Here is a 17,525-nt window from a genome sequence, read left to right as displayed (position 1 = left end):
GAGAGAGAGAGAGAGAGAGAGAGAGAGAGAGAGAGAGCTCTCCATCTGAGTGTGAGAGAGTGCACGATCACACGTGGGCATCCTTTTTTTCACGTGGTTATCATTGTTATAAACATGATGATTCAATGCATTTCTTGACTATTTATTCTTTTTTGACTTTATTGTAGACGTGATAAGAGTCGTTGATCTGCACACAGTGGGAACTGAGGCACACACGTGTTTGTCCCGCCTCCTGCCCTACACGTCACACGTGTGTCTGTATAAAGGCGATGAGAACCGCTGCAGGTCCGCTGGAGACAAGAGTAGGAAGAGGAGGAGGAGGAGAAGGAAGAAGGAGAGAAGGAGAGAAGGAGAGAACAAAGTTCATAACAGCCGGCAAGCACAAGGGAATATATGCTGATAAGACTCTGAGAACTAGTATAGCACTTCTCCAGTTTGGATTGGATTTGTATTGGGATGCGTGTTGGGAGCGCAGTTCCTGCCCACTCACCAGTTCACCTTCACAGGATGGGATCTCATGGAGAATCTGAACATCACCCGACTCACACGATCGTCTGGGATTTACCTTAATAACTATTGCTTTAGTGTTATTTTTAGTATTTTTTTTTTTTTTTTTGACAAGTGAGAAACATGCATCTGGGCAAAGCACTTTTGTTTTTCCTCCTGCTCAACAGCGTGACCACGATCTTCTCGCTGTCCACTTGCACCACCGTGGACATTGACCACATCAAGAAAAAGCGCGTGGAGGCGATCCGGGGGCAAATCCTGAGCAAACTGCGCCTCACGAGTCCACCGCAGGCTCTCGGACCCTCTCAGGTGCCCTACCAGGTGCTGGCGCTGTACAACAGCACCAAGGAGCTGATCGAGGAACTGGGACGAGAGCGACAGCAGAGCTGCGGGCAGGACAACACAGAGACCGAGTACTATGCCAAGGAGATATATAAGTTCAACATGATTCAGGGTCCGCCCGATAACAGTGAGTACCCCCAAATACAGGTCACAATGATCGAGTCGTCTTCTGTCTATTAGAGCGTGGCAGGGCAATGAAACTCAAATGAGGAGGAAACTGATTTAATCCAAAACTCTGATCTCGCACTCTGGTGATCATAGAGATACCCCCCACACCCCCAACCCGAACTTATCCACGGCTCAGTATTTTGAAGTCCAACATGGTTGTTGTATCTTGCATCACCGCTTATGGTAAAGCCATTTAGTTTAGTTGTGGAAGACTCTCACGTGACAAGGATGCAGTCCAGTGACAGCAGCTCGCGCAGAAATCAAACACGTAATGCATGTTATGCACATGTGATAGGGCGGGCAAAAACCATCATGCATGAACTTACTTCAGAGCTTCTTCTGTTTGCATTCACTGGTCATAGTCTTATCCTAGGAACATCTAGTATCACATTGAGCAAATATGATTAGAAAAGAAATCTCAGTCTCAAATGTGGATCATGTCAACTGATCAATAAGCCACATTTCCACTCTTGAACCCTTTTCCACAGCTCTATACCAGTTGACATTCTGTGTGGGGTCTCTAAATAAAGAGGAGAACAATAGATCAATGAGTTCTAACAACTAACAACTTCTATTTGGCATAGAGTGGTGTAACGGACAGCCAGCTGCCCGGTTCTGCTGTTATTCCTTTAGTGAACACAGAGGTCATTATCAGACTGCGCCGGAAGCACTCTCAGACCTCAGTTCAGTAGTGGGTGCAGTAGCCACTCATTCCACTGAAACCATTTTGCATTTTACACAGAGCTAGATCATTTTATTTTTTACAGGGTTCTTCCTGCTTTATAGAGGCCTTTTTAAGTAAAAAAAAAAAAAAAAAACATAAAAAAAACAGAGAACATAAAAGTACTCCTCTGAGAAGGGCCTAGGCGTTCTCTAGTCAGCTGCACCCTCCTCTGATGAATAAAACATGTTCAAGTACCACTAGATATCCAATCTATCGCTTAATCCTCAGATCTCCAGTGCACCAAGGTTTAAAAAAAAAACATGAGACTTGGAACTTCGGTGATGGAAGGGGGTCATTGCATCATGCTGCTTTCAAATTTTTTCTTCTCAAATCAGCAGGTGTTTTATACTAGCAAGACACTGAACAGACCGTCCTCTGGCTCAAACAACAAATCTCTGTGCCAAATGCGGATTTCAGGTCAACTAAAGTGCCTCTGACACTCCAAATATACACTCCCGTAGCTACTTTAGCTGCTGTACCATACAAATGGTTTGTGGTTACTTTACCATTTTAAAAAAGCCAGTGGTGATCATTTGGTTAGCAGGAGACTCCTCATTGACATTAGGGCTTTTCTAGACATGTGATCAACACAATTAAGGAAATGTGCATTAGCATTTATTTCTGACATACACTATATTTCCATTATAAGAGAATCTCAAACTAATGACATGCATAGCAATACAGTTTGAATTAGCCCAACTAATGAGTTTGTTTATTTGTATTATTTTTTATAAGCACTCGACTATTTGATAAAAGTTTAAATCCTCATTTAGTTCACTAAATACGATGGTTAATGGGATACTGTTTCTTTTTCTAAAATTCTCATTTAGGTTAGCAAACAGCCAGGTCACTTACTAATCATCTGGTCTATGACAGCATTCATTATTACATGGTGTTCTGGATCACATCACTGCTTGTTTCACTTGGCCCTAGTGAGGTGTTTTTTCGATTTAAGTGGCAAATATAACAGCATATAATCACCATCCACTTTTTTGTAGAATCTGTACATTTATCCAGTTATCCAATCAGCCAATCATGTGGGTGCAGGACAATACATCCAATCAGATCTTTAAACATCAGAATGAAAAATAATTGTGATTGTAGTGTTGGTGCCAGATGGGCTGGTTTGAGTATTTCAGAAACTGCGGATTTTCCTATACAACCGTCTCTAGATTATTCAAAATAATGTGTAAAAAAAAAACCCCAGTGAGCAGAGGGTCTACATGCTGAAGCATCTTGCTCATAAGACTTAAGAGGAGCATGACGAGACTGGTCTCAGCTGACAGTAACTTAAATAAGCACTCTTTACAACTGTGGTGAGCAGAAAAGCACCACAGCACATCAGCCATTAAGGTAATAGGGTACAACAGCAGAAGGCTACCTCAGGTTTTACTCCTGTCAACCAGGAACAAGAATCTATCAAGGTACAGACTCACCTAAACTGGAGTGATGAAGACTGGAAAAGGACCAGGTAATTCTTTTTCTTTGACTAATCTTTGACTGGGTAAGTCTGAGTCCCTGGTAAAATCAGATTCTTGTTTTTAACTGACAGGAGTGGAATGCAATGTGAACTTCCTTTCTTGAATTGTCTTCATGCTGAGATGTTTTTTAGCTCACCACAGATGTAAAGAGTGATTATATGATTTGATATGTCCCTGCTGGCTGCTCTAATCTATCAGGCAATTTTTTCGCTGATGTCTCTTTATCACTAAGATGTTTCAACAAAACTGTAACTCATTCTGCTTTTCACACCACCCTGTGTAAACTCTATAGACCTTTGAGTGTGGAATTCCCAGCACTTTCTGAAATGCTTGAACCACCCTATCTCGGACCAAAGACCTGACACCAGTTGAAATGACTGAGATCACATTTCTTCTTTCTGTGTTTGTTTGTGTTGATGCAGAAATGAGAAGGTGTTGAGGTGTTACAGTGAACATTGAATTTATACCAAGAATCCAGCAACAAAAACTTTGTAGTAACAGTAGATAACCTTGTGAAAAGTGTACCATGAATCATACCAATTAGTGTTATATTAATCGGTAGATAAAAGATGATGGTCAGCTCACGAGGATGGGTAATAGTATGTGGCATTAGGTAATCAGGGATGGAATGGGTGGGAAGGGGAGGATGTGGACTGGAGCTGCAGGCAGCACTGCTTCTGATATATGGAATAGTAAAAAGGTGATGTAATTTCCAAGCAAAACAGAGACCAAATTTTCAGGCCAATACTTGAGGCCAGAGTCCTTCCCCCTAACTCACACACGCACACACACACACACACACACACACACACACACACACACACACACACACACACACACACACACACACACACACACACACACACACACACACATTTCCCTCCTCTTCATCCCTGATCAAGTGGAAAAAGTCTTACTTCTGCAGCAAGCCTTAGTGCATTATCTCATCTAAGCGTAGTCACCCTACAAGTGCGCATGTGTTTGTGTGTGTGTGTGTGTGTGTGTGTGTGTGTGTGTGTGTGTGTGTGTGTGTGTGTGTGTGTGTGTGTGTGTGTGTGTGTGTGCGTGTGTGTGCGTGTGTGTATGTCCTGATTTATTCAAAGGCCACCTCATACAGAGTGCACACAAGAGCACTGTGTTGTAGTGGTGCTGCTTACACTTAGACTTAAAATAGTCCAAGGAGTCATTCAGTGCCATTCAAGCGGTCACTTAGCGTCACTCAGCAGCCAGGAGAATGTAAAAGAAATGCTGCTGAAATATTTACTATGACCTGGTTTTAAAGGGCAAATGGAGTAATATGTAGAGGAAATTTCTGGGAGGGAAATAAACACAATATCTACAGTGTATTTTGTATTAGACTGGATAATGTCTATTTATTTTTTTCCCCTCACTGTTTTAGCATAAGCCTGTGCATGTAGCCATTTCATTTTGTAGTCTTCTCTGGTTTTTTTTTTTACTCTTGTTAAGTTTATATGCCAGTGCACAGGCCCGCATCAACATCCTCTTACTCTCTCCGTATTATTTCGTGTCCCAAATTCTTTCTCAGTTGCTGGCCGGCACGTGTCCTTCCATGTTCCTCTGTTACTTGTGTTTACCTCCACTTCCCTGACATGTCCAGCAGCCTCGAGATTGCTTTTTCAGAAGTCTATGTGTGATGTCACCTGTCGGGAAATGGACCTCGACCCAGTTAAAGAGGATCGGGAATGTTGGGCAATAAAGTGTCTGGAATGGGGCTTTTCTGAAATACTTAGGGAGTGATATTTGTAGTGGTTCCTGTCCTCTTTGTGGATGTTTTTGTTCTCACAAAAAAAAAAAAGTGAGCTTAAATGAGTCCCAATGTCATTATTCATTACATTTAACACAAATATAATTATGTATATATTGTATATTTTTATGATTATGGCTATAGAATCTGAGCTGTCAGTTATGTCCAGAGAAAAACTAAATTTTGAGCATTTTTTGTTGTTTGCTTATCCCATAAGCATTTAAACCATTTTTGAATATTTCTAGTCACACTAAAACATTTAGGCCTGATTGCAGCTATTGTGAGCACTGTGGTACTGGCCTTCATTTCAAATCTGATATCAGCAGTTGTAAATTAAAATTTTGTTCACACAATTATGCCAACAATCCCCCACACTCACAGCCATGGAACAAATGATCTACAGACTTGAACCTTGGCAAAAATAGGCCATAATGTGAAATCCACCTTAAACCATTGCAATGGGAAAAATGAGGTCATCCAAAAAGAAACTAAAGCCTTGATTAGAATTTCAAATCTTCTCTAAAAGTGGGGCTTTCCACCTTCAGCTAAAGGACTACAGAAAGGGCAGCAGAGCAGAAAAAAAGGAAAACAAAGTGGAATACAGAACACGTTTCTTTTGCCTTGCGGAAAGCTATAATGCATAAATTACCAGACTTTGAAAAATGTTGCTTGGAAGTGAGACATGGAAAAAACAATTATTAGTCCTTCTGCCAAATCTGTAAACAGGTATTCAAGATCAAATGCAGTCAAAGGTTTATTTGCAAAAGTTAGAAGAACAAGTCAACTTATTTTCTTGCTCATAAGAATAGCTTTAATTTTGGCATAGAATTCTGAAGACATGGTGCAAATAAAGATGCATAAACACTTGGCAGTAAGAGAGTGTTTCCATTTGGCTTATTAAAAAAAAGTAGCCATGTAGCTTGTTTTGTTTAGCACTCCTAGCATCAGACCAGTTACAATATTAGCAAAATGAGTTGCAAAAAAAAATCATTTTATACATACATTATTATACTATACTACTACTGCTATTATAGTATAGAGTATGTATTTCATACATATACACTGCAGTCTATTTGGCATAATCTGTTTATTACATACATTTAGTTTACCACATTTATCATGGCATCCTACCAGCTAAATCCAAACAGCTAAAGCTGTGATGCATTGCTAATGGAGTGTGGTCTGTCAGCAACATGCTCAGCTCTGAGAGGGCATTTAAAGTAACCGAGGCTAATCTGAGGATCATGAACGCTGGCTGTGTGGTCGGCTTGTACATTTGGATCTGTTTTTAGAACAGGCAGAAATCAGTGTTTTTACAGAAGTTAAGTTCTCCCAATGTAAAAGGCACAGCCTTTAGGAGTACACAGTTCACAGACACCTGTTCTGTAATGCAGTGGGCGGGAGGAACCCATGCTGATATCCCAGGCCTGCTCAGCCTAGTGCACCAACCGTTTGAAGGACATTTGGTTTTCATTTCATGACTTCAACTTGTTGCTAACTCTTCCTCGGTAAAGCACAAACAGATGGGCCATGGCTTTGGCTCTGCAATCTCCCAAAGCAAGTAATCATTTTCATTCACATCTGAGTGGTGGCGTTGGTTTCATTTCAAAATTGGGTGGACACGCTGCTCAAGACACCCAACTACAAAAAACAAGAACAAAAATCATTCAGATACTTCACACTATGTTCCAATAACTTTATATGGCTAATTTATTTAATTACACCATTTGAATGATTTGACATTTCACCTACTTTTACCAGAACTATTCAAATAACAGTACAGCTTCTCTAACACACACACACACACACACACACACACACACACACACACACACACACACACACACACACACACACACACACACACACACCGATAACTCATAATTACTGTATCTGGGTTTTTTTATTTAACTTTCACATGCGATTGGGAAAGAAGGAAATCAGCAAAGCCAGAACTTTATGAAATAAGTGTGTACATTCAAACTGTTAGTCAGATTGTTAAATTAAATTGGCTGTAGTGTGTATTTAAAGAATAAGGGAAAGTTAACTAGAAATTATTTAGGCAAAAGGGGGAGTTTGTTTTTTTTAATAGGAGAATAATGTGTACATTGTTAAGATTGCAGCATACAAAATACCAGGTCAAGAACCATTTTTAAATCGATTGTCTAAACTATCAATTGTAAATCTGTTCAATTGTCTATTGTTATAGGTTAAACTTGAATTAGTAAACTATCTCTGTCATACAAACTATTGTTACATGTATTTCCTGTTTGATACAATCGCTTTGAAAATGTAGTTACCACAATCTGCTACAGAAACATTATATTAAAGACTGCACTGTACATTTGGAAGAAAATATTGGTAAATATAGTTACCAATACATTCTAAATTAAAGATTGATTTCAGCAGCCAAAAACAAACACTACATTTAAAAAGGGTGTGTTAATATACATGATAGGGTGAGACAATTCTCAGCCCAAAAACTTCATCACCCTCACATCAAATCTACATCTGGGCATCTAAAGGGAGACAGAGATCTGAGAAACCATAAATTTAGAGTGTAAAGCCTCTAAAATGCTCTCAGAGAGATTTACCTCTACTTTCTTGCCTTGCAGATGACCTGTTATACTGTCCCAAAGGTATAACATCTAAAGTATTCCGCTTCAATGTCTCATCTATGGAGAAGAATTCTACCAACTTGTTCCGAGCAGAGTTTCGTGCTCTGAGAGTGCCCAACTCTAGCGCCAGCAGGAACGAGCAGCGCATTGAGCTCTATCAGGTAAATACATTATTTAATTCAGTTGACAGAGTTTGCTAATCTATATTAAGAGCTAATATACATCCACATTATATCATTTTCACTGAGATATGATGGATAGAGTCATGCCATGCAGAAATAAAGTACACAGCTATGAACAGATTTAATCGAAACGTTAACGGAAGGACACTGTAGTGGAAGAGGATGATCCTTAACAACTTCAGTAGCCAAGTATCGCTCAGAAGAGGAACATGATTCTGATTTATGAATGATTTCTTATAATTCCCAGATTCTAAGAATTCATAATTCTCAATTTTGGAGCCATGTGGAGAACAAATCTTGAGCAAAGCTATAATATTTGACCGGGCCATTAAACTGACAGACATTTCTAAGACAAACACAAAATTCATACCTAACATTTACTGGCATGTACTTCTTTTTCATATTTTTAGGTAATAGAAATATGTGTGTTTATACCACAGTGCTCTTGAATTTTTCCATTCTGATTGGTCAGATTTTCATGAGTTTTTTTATAAAGGATGAATATCGATTTTAAAGAAAATGATAGATTGTATTAATGTACTCGCTATAAGGCGATCCTTTCTAACAACCTACATTGACATTTGTATAGGAGATTAAATAGATTAAATAGATGAAAAACAATTTGTGTAATTGTTGATATGGTAAGATCTTTTGTAAGGTGATGTTCAATTAATAATTTTGGAAGGAGTCTCCAGTTTTAGTGGACCTATACAATTAGGGTTTACAGCATAGGAAAGTCTCGATTTACAGAGGCAGTGGACCCAGAAGCAGAACACAGATACTGTCACTGCAGTCAATTCAATATTTATTAAGATCAGGGTGAAGGAAGTGTAGTTTTTTTTTATCTCAACCTGTTCACCTGGGGAAATAACTTTCACCCACCTCCAGTTATAGTTCCAGATGAAGTGACAATAGAAGTTGGCAAAACAGGAATAATGTTTTTGTAATTTGTAATAAGTTGCTCAGTCTGGGCAACTCTGCATTCGCCCATTTTTTCTTGGTGCCTGCTTTGACCAACCTGCTCCCAATGATGTACCCCCAGTAAACTGACACATGGAATTCACAATTTGTCCATTTTGATGCTAAAGAACTTAGTGAACATGAATGGATTGTTTTTTGGGTGTACCGGAAGTAGACCAGGGTGTCATTTAGGAGTGTCTGTGAAGGACATAACCACTAGAAGTGGCTGAGAAGAGTGTTAAAGGCAGTCTTACACACATAGCCTTATCCTACATAGACCAAGTAGTAGGCATTCTGGTTGTATGGCTTAGTAAAGATAGTAGCTCGATGTAGGGGTTCAAAGTTGATGACTAGTAAGGGGTATTTCTTCTTAACCATGATGTTGTTGAGGCCATTCTTTATTCTTGGCCTCAAACAAGAAGGTAAGGATTATGTATGGATATGGCCACAAGGTATTTGGAGGGATCGGTAGACAGGTCTGGAGATTCAGGGTCATGAGTGATTTTGGTTGTCCCTACAGGAGGAAGGGCTATAGGCAAGTGTAGTGGGCTCCTGTGACTTTTTCTTACTGACAATTTGATGTGGGGATTATATCTGGTCAACCATGAATGGCCCAACACCAGAGGAGAGAATGGTAAGGAAATAAGATTCAGCTGGACACACTCTCTGTGCTTGCATGAGACGAGGCGTAGTGGAGCTGTACGGTAACAAGGACCATGGTCTTCCTATTCCAAGCACAGATGGTGATTGGGGGCTTCAGTGGTTAAGTGGACGTTAACTTTGTGTCCAGGAAGGGATGGAGAGTTTGTTGGGACAAAGAGTGACAGGAAGGTGATGCTGAAGTTCAGTAAGGAAAGAAATCTGGCTCAGCAAGGGGTAAGCCAGGCCTGAACCAGCTGCATGGGCAGAGGGAAGTCGGGTAGGCTCTTAAGCTGGGTGGATAATCGGGGAACTGGGTGGGCAGCTGAGTGCTGAAGCAGCAGCAGCCTGGTTGGATCATTCCATATACTGCTCCCACATGCGGTCAACTTGTCAGGTGGGTGGGGGGCTACCAGCGAGTCGAGGGTTTCCGACTCGTCTCTGAAAGCCAATTTGTCCTTAATGCACCACTGATGCCATCTAGAAATGACCTTGGGAGACCTTGGGAGAGCTGCATCATTCTAATCAGATTCTGTGGCCAGATCTGAAATTCTGCTGAATACTGCGGGACTCCTGGTGAAGCGAGAGTAGCCCCCTGGCAGTTCCCTTCCTGGTACTAAATGGACCAACACTCGCTTCAGTTCCTTAATGAAGAAAAAGAAGAATGCACACAAAGCTAGTTGCTACTTCCAAACTGCCATAACACTCCCCATGAGCATAAAGATGGCAGTATGATCAGTGGCATAGGACATTAGTCACTGGCAGAACACAAGCAAACACAGGGTTTAGTGGTGGCGTGATCTATAGGTGCATGGATTTGAGCACTCTGTAGGTGAGCCTATAGGCTGGGCTGAGCAGCCTATAGTGGAAGACCAGCAAGCAAATGAAGCTGGAAGTGGATCCTAGGCACAGAGGGAGAGAAATATTAGCATGGTAAGAGAAAAATAAACAAAACGTTAACACAAAGGATAGCGCAGTGAGAGCCAGAACACTCTGGTGATGAGTGGTTGAAAAGCTGGGGTTTATATATGCCGCTGTCTAATAGGGAATAATAAAACGAGTGAGCTTGCTAATTCGTTAGCCACCCCCAGCGTGTACACAAATAAGGAGCCGGAAGCACGGAAGGATGATGCAAGAGGTGAGTGAAGATCATGACAGAAAGTCTTTGTGGTTTCTCAGCAATATGAAGTAAATACTTTTTGTCTTAATGGCTTTAAGTGAGAGACAAAGAGTCTGATGAAGGAACAAGTAAATAAAAGTAGTTTTTAGTCAATAAAAACAGGGATTAAGATAAAAAAAAAAATCATTTTATCACATCCAGTTAGTGATAAAACAATTGAAATGGTATTGGGATTGTAGGTGTATATCTCACAAACAGGCAAACACTTTGTTTTTCTTAGTTAAAAAGCTTATGTGATCTGCGGGACTGTCCTATGCAGTAAAAGCGATTAAAACACATCCTAATTCCTAACAAAAACCAAGATTTTAACCTCGGTTTCTTATAGAAATGCTTCTTTTATATTTCACCCAACTCCCAGGCAACCAGTTTATTTCTAGTCATTATTATATATGATCATGACTCTGAACATGGGACCAAAAAAGGATACTGAAGTCCTCCATCTCTTGGTTCTTCAGTTTTTTTTCCAAAGCGCTGATCTTTATTCCAGGCACTGAATGGATTATACAGGAGTGTATTTGCACAATTCGGCTGAACAAAGGAAGTATTCTGAGAAAGCCTGACTAAAGTTTGCATTCTGCCTCTGTCATATTCAGAGCACTGTAATGTAATACATCAGTGAGGATGGGAGTTTTAGGAGATAAATTGTGCGTAGTGTCATATTATATATACACACATCTACTATGTGTGCACATGTATATACTACCACTATCTATAAATGAGGTGAGGGGGGATTTTTCAGTCGGTTTCCTCATTAATCTCCCATGAGAGACTGGGAGCCGTGATCAGGTTCCAGCGTTTCCTGCCAGGGAGACGTGTGTCTCCGGCCCTGCAGGGCTACACTTTAGGCCTATCCTGACAGGCCTCCAGATGGTTTCCAGGAGCTGTGCAGGAGATAGAGGCAGTGTCAGCCACTGAAAGAGAAAGAGGGAGATGGAGGAGTGTATGTGCGCCCCCACAGTGCTCGTTTGGCCAAATCTCTAGTCTAAGCGTGGGCTGCATGAGTGGTCTCCGAGGTCCTCCAGCATTAGCTAAAGTCTCACAGGAGGTAAGATTAAGTCCTAAAGGGCCACAGAAACTTTGCTTTTCCCACCTTTTGTTGTATTCTTTTGTATGCCTGATGGTATATGGGGGAGTGATTTTATCAAGCAGACCGATGAGTCAGATGTTGTGGTGTAGACTTTTGGAACAGAACTTCTTGAGCTGGACATAACTTCTGGTCTGATCATATTTTGCGTTTGGGATAACATTATTACGAGTGCAAAGCTGTGTAAATGTTGGAGCAGCCTTTATTTCCAACTGGTAAAGAACACTAAATGCAAGCATTAACATGCAATATGGGGATATCTCTCACACACGGAGTCAGATTTTCCATAAGCGAGAGTGGAGAATGCTTTGGCCTCGGGCATCCTTGAGTGTCTGGCTCAGACAGTGCTGGCCAGGCCAATGTCTGGAGTGTGTGTGAATATGAGTGTGTTTGCTTAGTGTATTTTACCATATGCCCCAACTACTCATACTGTCAATCAGATGTTTTATTTTTACAAACAAAAAACCCCCCCATAAACACTGTCTCAAGAACAATCTGACTTCAAATTATGGATTTAGGCAATGTCCTCCTTATCCTTCACCTCATATGGAATATCGAAGTGTTTCCCTATGCAAACTCAAGATGTTACTGTTTTATGTTTCTTCAGATCATGAGACATGATGAGCATATAGCAAAGCAGCGGTATATTGGGGGAAAGAACATCTTGACCAAAGGAACGGCTGAGTGGGTCTCTTTCGATGTTACAGAGACTATAAGAGAGTGGCTCACACACAGAGGTGAGTTACAAGGAGCGAATCAGTTGTACAGTATATTGTATGATATAATGATGTATAATTTCATGAAAGATATCAGACATTCAGGACATCTAATAAAAGACCATCTTGATATTTTGATATTGAAATTTTTACAGTGAAAAGATTTAAAATGAATAGCAAAAGATTTTGGTATATAGTTGTTGCATTGCTTTTGAGTTGGTGATGATCATTATACAAAAGTAAATATCCTAAATATCCGCCCCTTAAACACAAAGAAATGTTTTGGTGCGTTCAAACGTCCACAATCTTGTGATTGCATATATGTTCTGTTAATTTCAGTGTCAACAGTGAATCATTCACATCGCTAGTATAATGGAATAATGAGAAGGTTTGCCTAAAAGAAAATTGGAAACTTGTACTGAAGAAAATCATTCAGAATATAAACGTTTGCTAGCAAGTAGCAGTTGTCCAAATCTTAGCAGGAAAAAGAAGGATTGGAATGAACTGCTAAAATGACAATGTATGAATTATAGTTTCAGGAAGTAAAAACAACAGTCTGTATTAATATGAAAATACATTTGACAGAGCATAGGATTACAAACCATGTGGTCAGCGACTAGCATAAATTGTATGCAGAAAATTATACTTTATGATTTATCTTTGTTTGACTGCACAAATTTTATGAAAGACAATAATTTAAAAGAAGGAAAACTGCCATAAATGCCGTTGGTCTGAATTTGGTCTTTTCTCTGTGCTGTGCAGAGACTAATCTTGGCCTGGAGGTCAGTGTGCACTGTCCCTGTCACACCTTTAATCCCAATGGTGACATCATTGAGAAAAAGCATGAAGTGCTAGAGGTCAAATTCAAAGGTAAGCCAAACTAACATTTAGGGTATTGGTATTCCAGCATGGGAATACAAGCTCTCTAATGTAATCCTGAAAGTAAAAGTACTCTTATTCTTGATTTAAAATGCTGTTTAAAACACTTGTAATAGGTCATATGTCATCATCAATATGCAAATCAGAGGTAGCACAGACTATTGCTTAGATGCTCTTCATTATTACAGGTCATCAGTCATTTTATTGTCACCCCATCTCTGTATTTCTCTACCAGTTTTATCTAGAATAAAATTATTCTCTTCTGAACGTTCATCCAAAACATATGGGTTTGAGTTGTAGCTGGAGATAATGCTCAGAGCAAGACAGAGATCGTGAGCTCAATCATGGGAACGTGCTTAGGTCTGGAATCTCGCTTAGCAATGGGGGCCCCAGGGTCTGGGGGGGATTGGAAATGCTCCCTAACTCCATCAGCAGTCTCCGCGGCAAGGAATGCATCGCTGCCACGGGCGCTCAGACTTTTGGATCTGACTTAAAAGGGGGCGTCCGTATCCACTGGCAACATCCATCTTGGGACCTGAGCTGCTTTTTCTATCAGCGACAGATTGGATGAGCAGACAGGCAGTGGAGAATAAGAATAGAGAGATAAGATGCTACCTCAGTAGGAGCTTGGAGATGCTTTCTTCAACATGCAGTGAGCTGTGTTTAACCCTCTTAGGTATGGATGGAGATTACTTCGAGAACATTGGCCGGCTTGGTAAGCAGAAGGAGCAACCCCTGCCACATCTTATCCTGATGATGCTGCCTCCCCATCGCCTGGACGTGCCCCCTACATCCAGACGCCGCAAACGGGCCCTGGATACCAACTACTGCTTCTCGTAAGGGGGCGCTATATTTTGTCGTCGTTGCGTTATTAAATGCGGATTCATTTTTTACATGAGTAGATCGTGTAGGAAAGCAGACATTCTTTGCTTTAAAATCCATTGGAAGAAATCAGTATTACACAACATACAGGCACAATAAAAAAAGACATCACTGAAGTGAGTTTACCAGCCTTCTCTGATTCACATTCCAATTAGTATTAGCACACCATGTTTCCCGTGAGACGCTGTATGACTAAACCATTTAATTGGCATCTTTAAGCATGATATAAGAATCAAGTTGGGATCTGTCCCTGTATTCAAATTAGAGAAGGCTTATGTGTGAGGCACACAAGCTCCTCATATCCATGATGCCTGGGTTTACCTTCCGACAGCATTAGACACCTGGGCCAAGTCCAGGAGAGGAAAAAAATGACACACCTCACAGTGGAATTTCTGAGCCTCCGAAAGGCACAGCTTTAGCTGTTTATAAGGCAATACAGAATGAAAATAGAAGGCTTAAAAACGTCAAGTAAGAATTGGCTGCATTACTTCATTGAGGCTATGGAAATGTCATTGGATGAATGCAGCAGCAGTGCCAAGAAAGCAGAGTAGCAGAATATAAAAAAAAGGAGTATAGTGCAATAAGGAAATGAATCGCAAAGCACTGCAGCAGATGATCATCCCGTGTTTGTTTTTCTTTCTCTACTGCAGTAATTACGAAGAGAACTGCTGTGTTCGCCGCCTTTACATCGATTTCCGACAAGACTTGGGCTGGAGATGGATCCATGAGCCTAAAGGGTATCATGCTAACTTCTGCTCAGGGCCATGTCCTTACTTGCGCAGCGCTGACACCACACACAGCTCGGTGAGAAACAGTACAATTTTCCCAAAAGATTTTGTGAAGTATAAAAATGAATGCAATTTATTTGGCGTACTAATATGGACTGTTAAACAACACCAATTAGAATCAAATATAGCAGGCTGATATGAGATAATTATAAACTAAATGTATGGCAGGCATGTGCACCAGTGGAAGTAAAAATTCAGTCCACCATAAAAAAAAATTTTAATCACTAAACATTTGTTTTACTGTTGCGGCAAGTCTCAGATTAAGCACCAAAACCCGTCGTGATGCACACATCCGGCAATTAAAACCGTCCCTGCGGAAACAGCAAAAGTCCGTTTGGTGTCCTGATGATTTAAGTAATTTAAAACAGCATTAACTATTCAAAATATTTACAAGAATATTTTGTCTTTATGCTCTATGTTGAACATTATTTCACTAATAATAAACATACATTTGCATAAAGCATCCATATTTGTCCATGGCCATGTTGATTAGAGTATTAAATACTTGAAAAGTGTTAATTTAAGGTACATTTACAGCAGATAAAATGTGCGCTTAATAATGAACTCATGACAATCATGCAATTAATTGCAATCAAATATTTGAATCGACTAACAGCACTAAAATAGCCACACACACACACACACACACACACACACACACACACACACACACACACACACACACACACACACACACACACACACACACACACACTAAAGCTTGGTCCAGCTCAGTTGCAGATTTCAAAAAAGTTTTTTTTTTTTTTTTTTTTTTTTTAAATAAAACTTTGTCCATTTTGTTTATTTGCACATAAATAAGTGTTAACTGTAACAATACATTTCCTTGTAGTTGCTGAGCCTGTACAACACTCTGAACCCGGAAGCTTCAGCTTCACCGTGCTGTGTGCCACAGGACCTCGAACCTCTAACCATCCTTTACTATGTAGGACGAACACCAAAAGTGGAGCAACTTTCCAACATGATCGTCAAATCCTGCAAGTGCAGCTGAGAGTTTCAGCACCAGTGGCAGCCCTTCAGAGGTCGTACAACCCTGGCAAGAAGAGGGAGGGTTAGAGGGGCCAGAACTGGACTTAAAAAATACCTCCATTCTTCCTTCTACTTCACTTTCAGGCCCTGGAGCATGACACTTTGAAGCACTACATTTCCTATTATGAGTTTTGTTCCAAGGTGGCTTTGCCATCAAATGCTACTATGCCGACACTCGGACCTCCGCACACACCGTTTGGGCTGATTTATCCCCCCCCCCTTTCCCCCCACCTATACCTGTTGCTTTTACATTTTGAACATTCTGTGCCACCGTACAAATGTCTTGGGCATTTCTGAACCGGCTGAATTATAGTAAACTGACAGCACTCACTTAGTGACTAATACAGAAGCTGCTTTATTCAGAACATCTTAGCAGCTGTGGTCAGGATACAAAGGAAAACTGATAATCCCTACTGGATACATCAAAACAGACTTAAGTGATAATAAGAGCATTGCCTGGCTGACACTCAGGAGACCGTCAGGTTTTTGTTTATAGTGTAAAGTCTTGATGCACAGGATTCGTCCTTGCTGAACATTGTACTGTGGTCTTCACAGCTTCCCACACTGTTTGTCTACAAGACAGGCTAACAAATAGAAGACGTCATAAAATAATATTAGTAATGATATATGCTGGAAAGAAATGTTTGTGAGAAAATGTTTTGTTTCGGGTGCTTACCTCTTTTACCTACCGGACATTTTTTCTTTTAGGTTTGTTTAATAGGCCTTCATAAAGCAGACTGTGTAAAATATTGTATGACACTTCATGAAACCAGATCACAAAATGTACGTTTTTTTTTTATTTTTTATTGCTATTACCCTTGAAAAAACAATCTTTTTTTAATTAAAAGTTAGTCTTGGACAAAAAGATTGGATTTGAATCATTTCTGCAAGAGTCATGTACATAATACTTTCAAATAAATATAATGCACCATATGATGTATTATTATTAGTATTATTATCATTATGTAACCTCAAAAAAGTAGTACTATTACACAACTACAGAAATCTCTGTATACGCCTAGTATATAATCTGGGATAACATTACCAGGTAATAAAACAGGACATGGATCCCAGCAACAGTGCCTGAATCTGTAACATCAGGAAGCTGATCAGAACATCATAACCAGTCATTCATCATCCGGCATCTTCGGATTTAAGTCTTTCAGGGGCTGGGAAGGCTCGCCTGTTCTCTTCCTTACTGCAGACATCTACTAGGCCAGACATACAAAAGCAGTTATTGTAGGGGAAAGTTTAAAAATGCTGGAAGACCTGTGTGATTTCTTTTGTTGTTTTTTTTTAATGAAATAATGAATGAAGAAGGAGAAAGATACTACCATCCTCATGAAGTTACTAAATGAAAGGCTGACAGCACTGTTCTAAAAACAAGCACTTGTATACACACATTACATTCTTTTAGCTGTTTTCTTCTCGATTGGAGTAAAAACATGTTCTATCTGCAACAGTTTTCCCACCGTGTCTACTATGTTCGAATATCAATCACTCAAAGATTTCATACCATATTTATACATTTTGGTCATACATTTTCAAGATCTGTTTTCACAT

The 17,525-nt window shown here is 40.1% G+C and overlaps 1 protein-coding gene across 1 annotated transcript; it reads left to right on the top strand.

Moving 5' to 3' along the window:
* Positions 1-113: 113 nt before the first annotated feature.
* On the top strand, positions 114-16,827 carry tgfb3 (transforming growth factor, beta 3). The gene is made up of 7 exons (XM_083543977.1): positions 114-976; positions 7,603-7,766; positions 12,258-12,387; positions 13,129-13,236; positions 13,922-14,081; positions 14,778-14,931; positions 15,766-16,827. Exons 1-7 carry the CDS (start codon positions 631-633, stop codon positions 15,922-15,924), a joined length of 1,221 nt encoding a protein of 406 aa, XP_083400103.1. The 5' UTR covers positions 114-630; the 3' UTR covers positions 15,925-16,827.
* Positions 16,828-17,525: the final 698 nt, after the last annotated feature.

The sequence above is a fragment of the Silurus aristotelis genome (genome assembly GCF_946808225.1).
Source record: "Silurus aristotelis genome assembly, chromosome: 6".
NCBI classification, from domain to species: domain Eukaryota; kingdom Metazoa; phylum Chordata; class Actinopteri; order Siluriformes; family Siluridae; genus Silurus; species Silurus aristotelis.
This window is presented reverse-complemented; position numbering and strand designations above follow the sequence as displayed.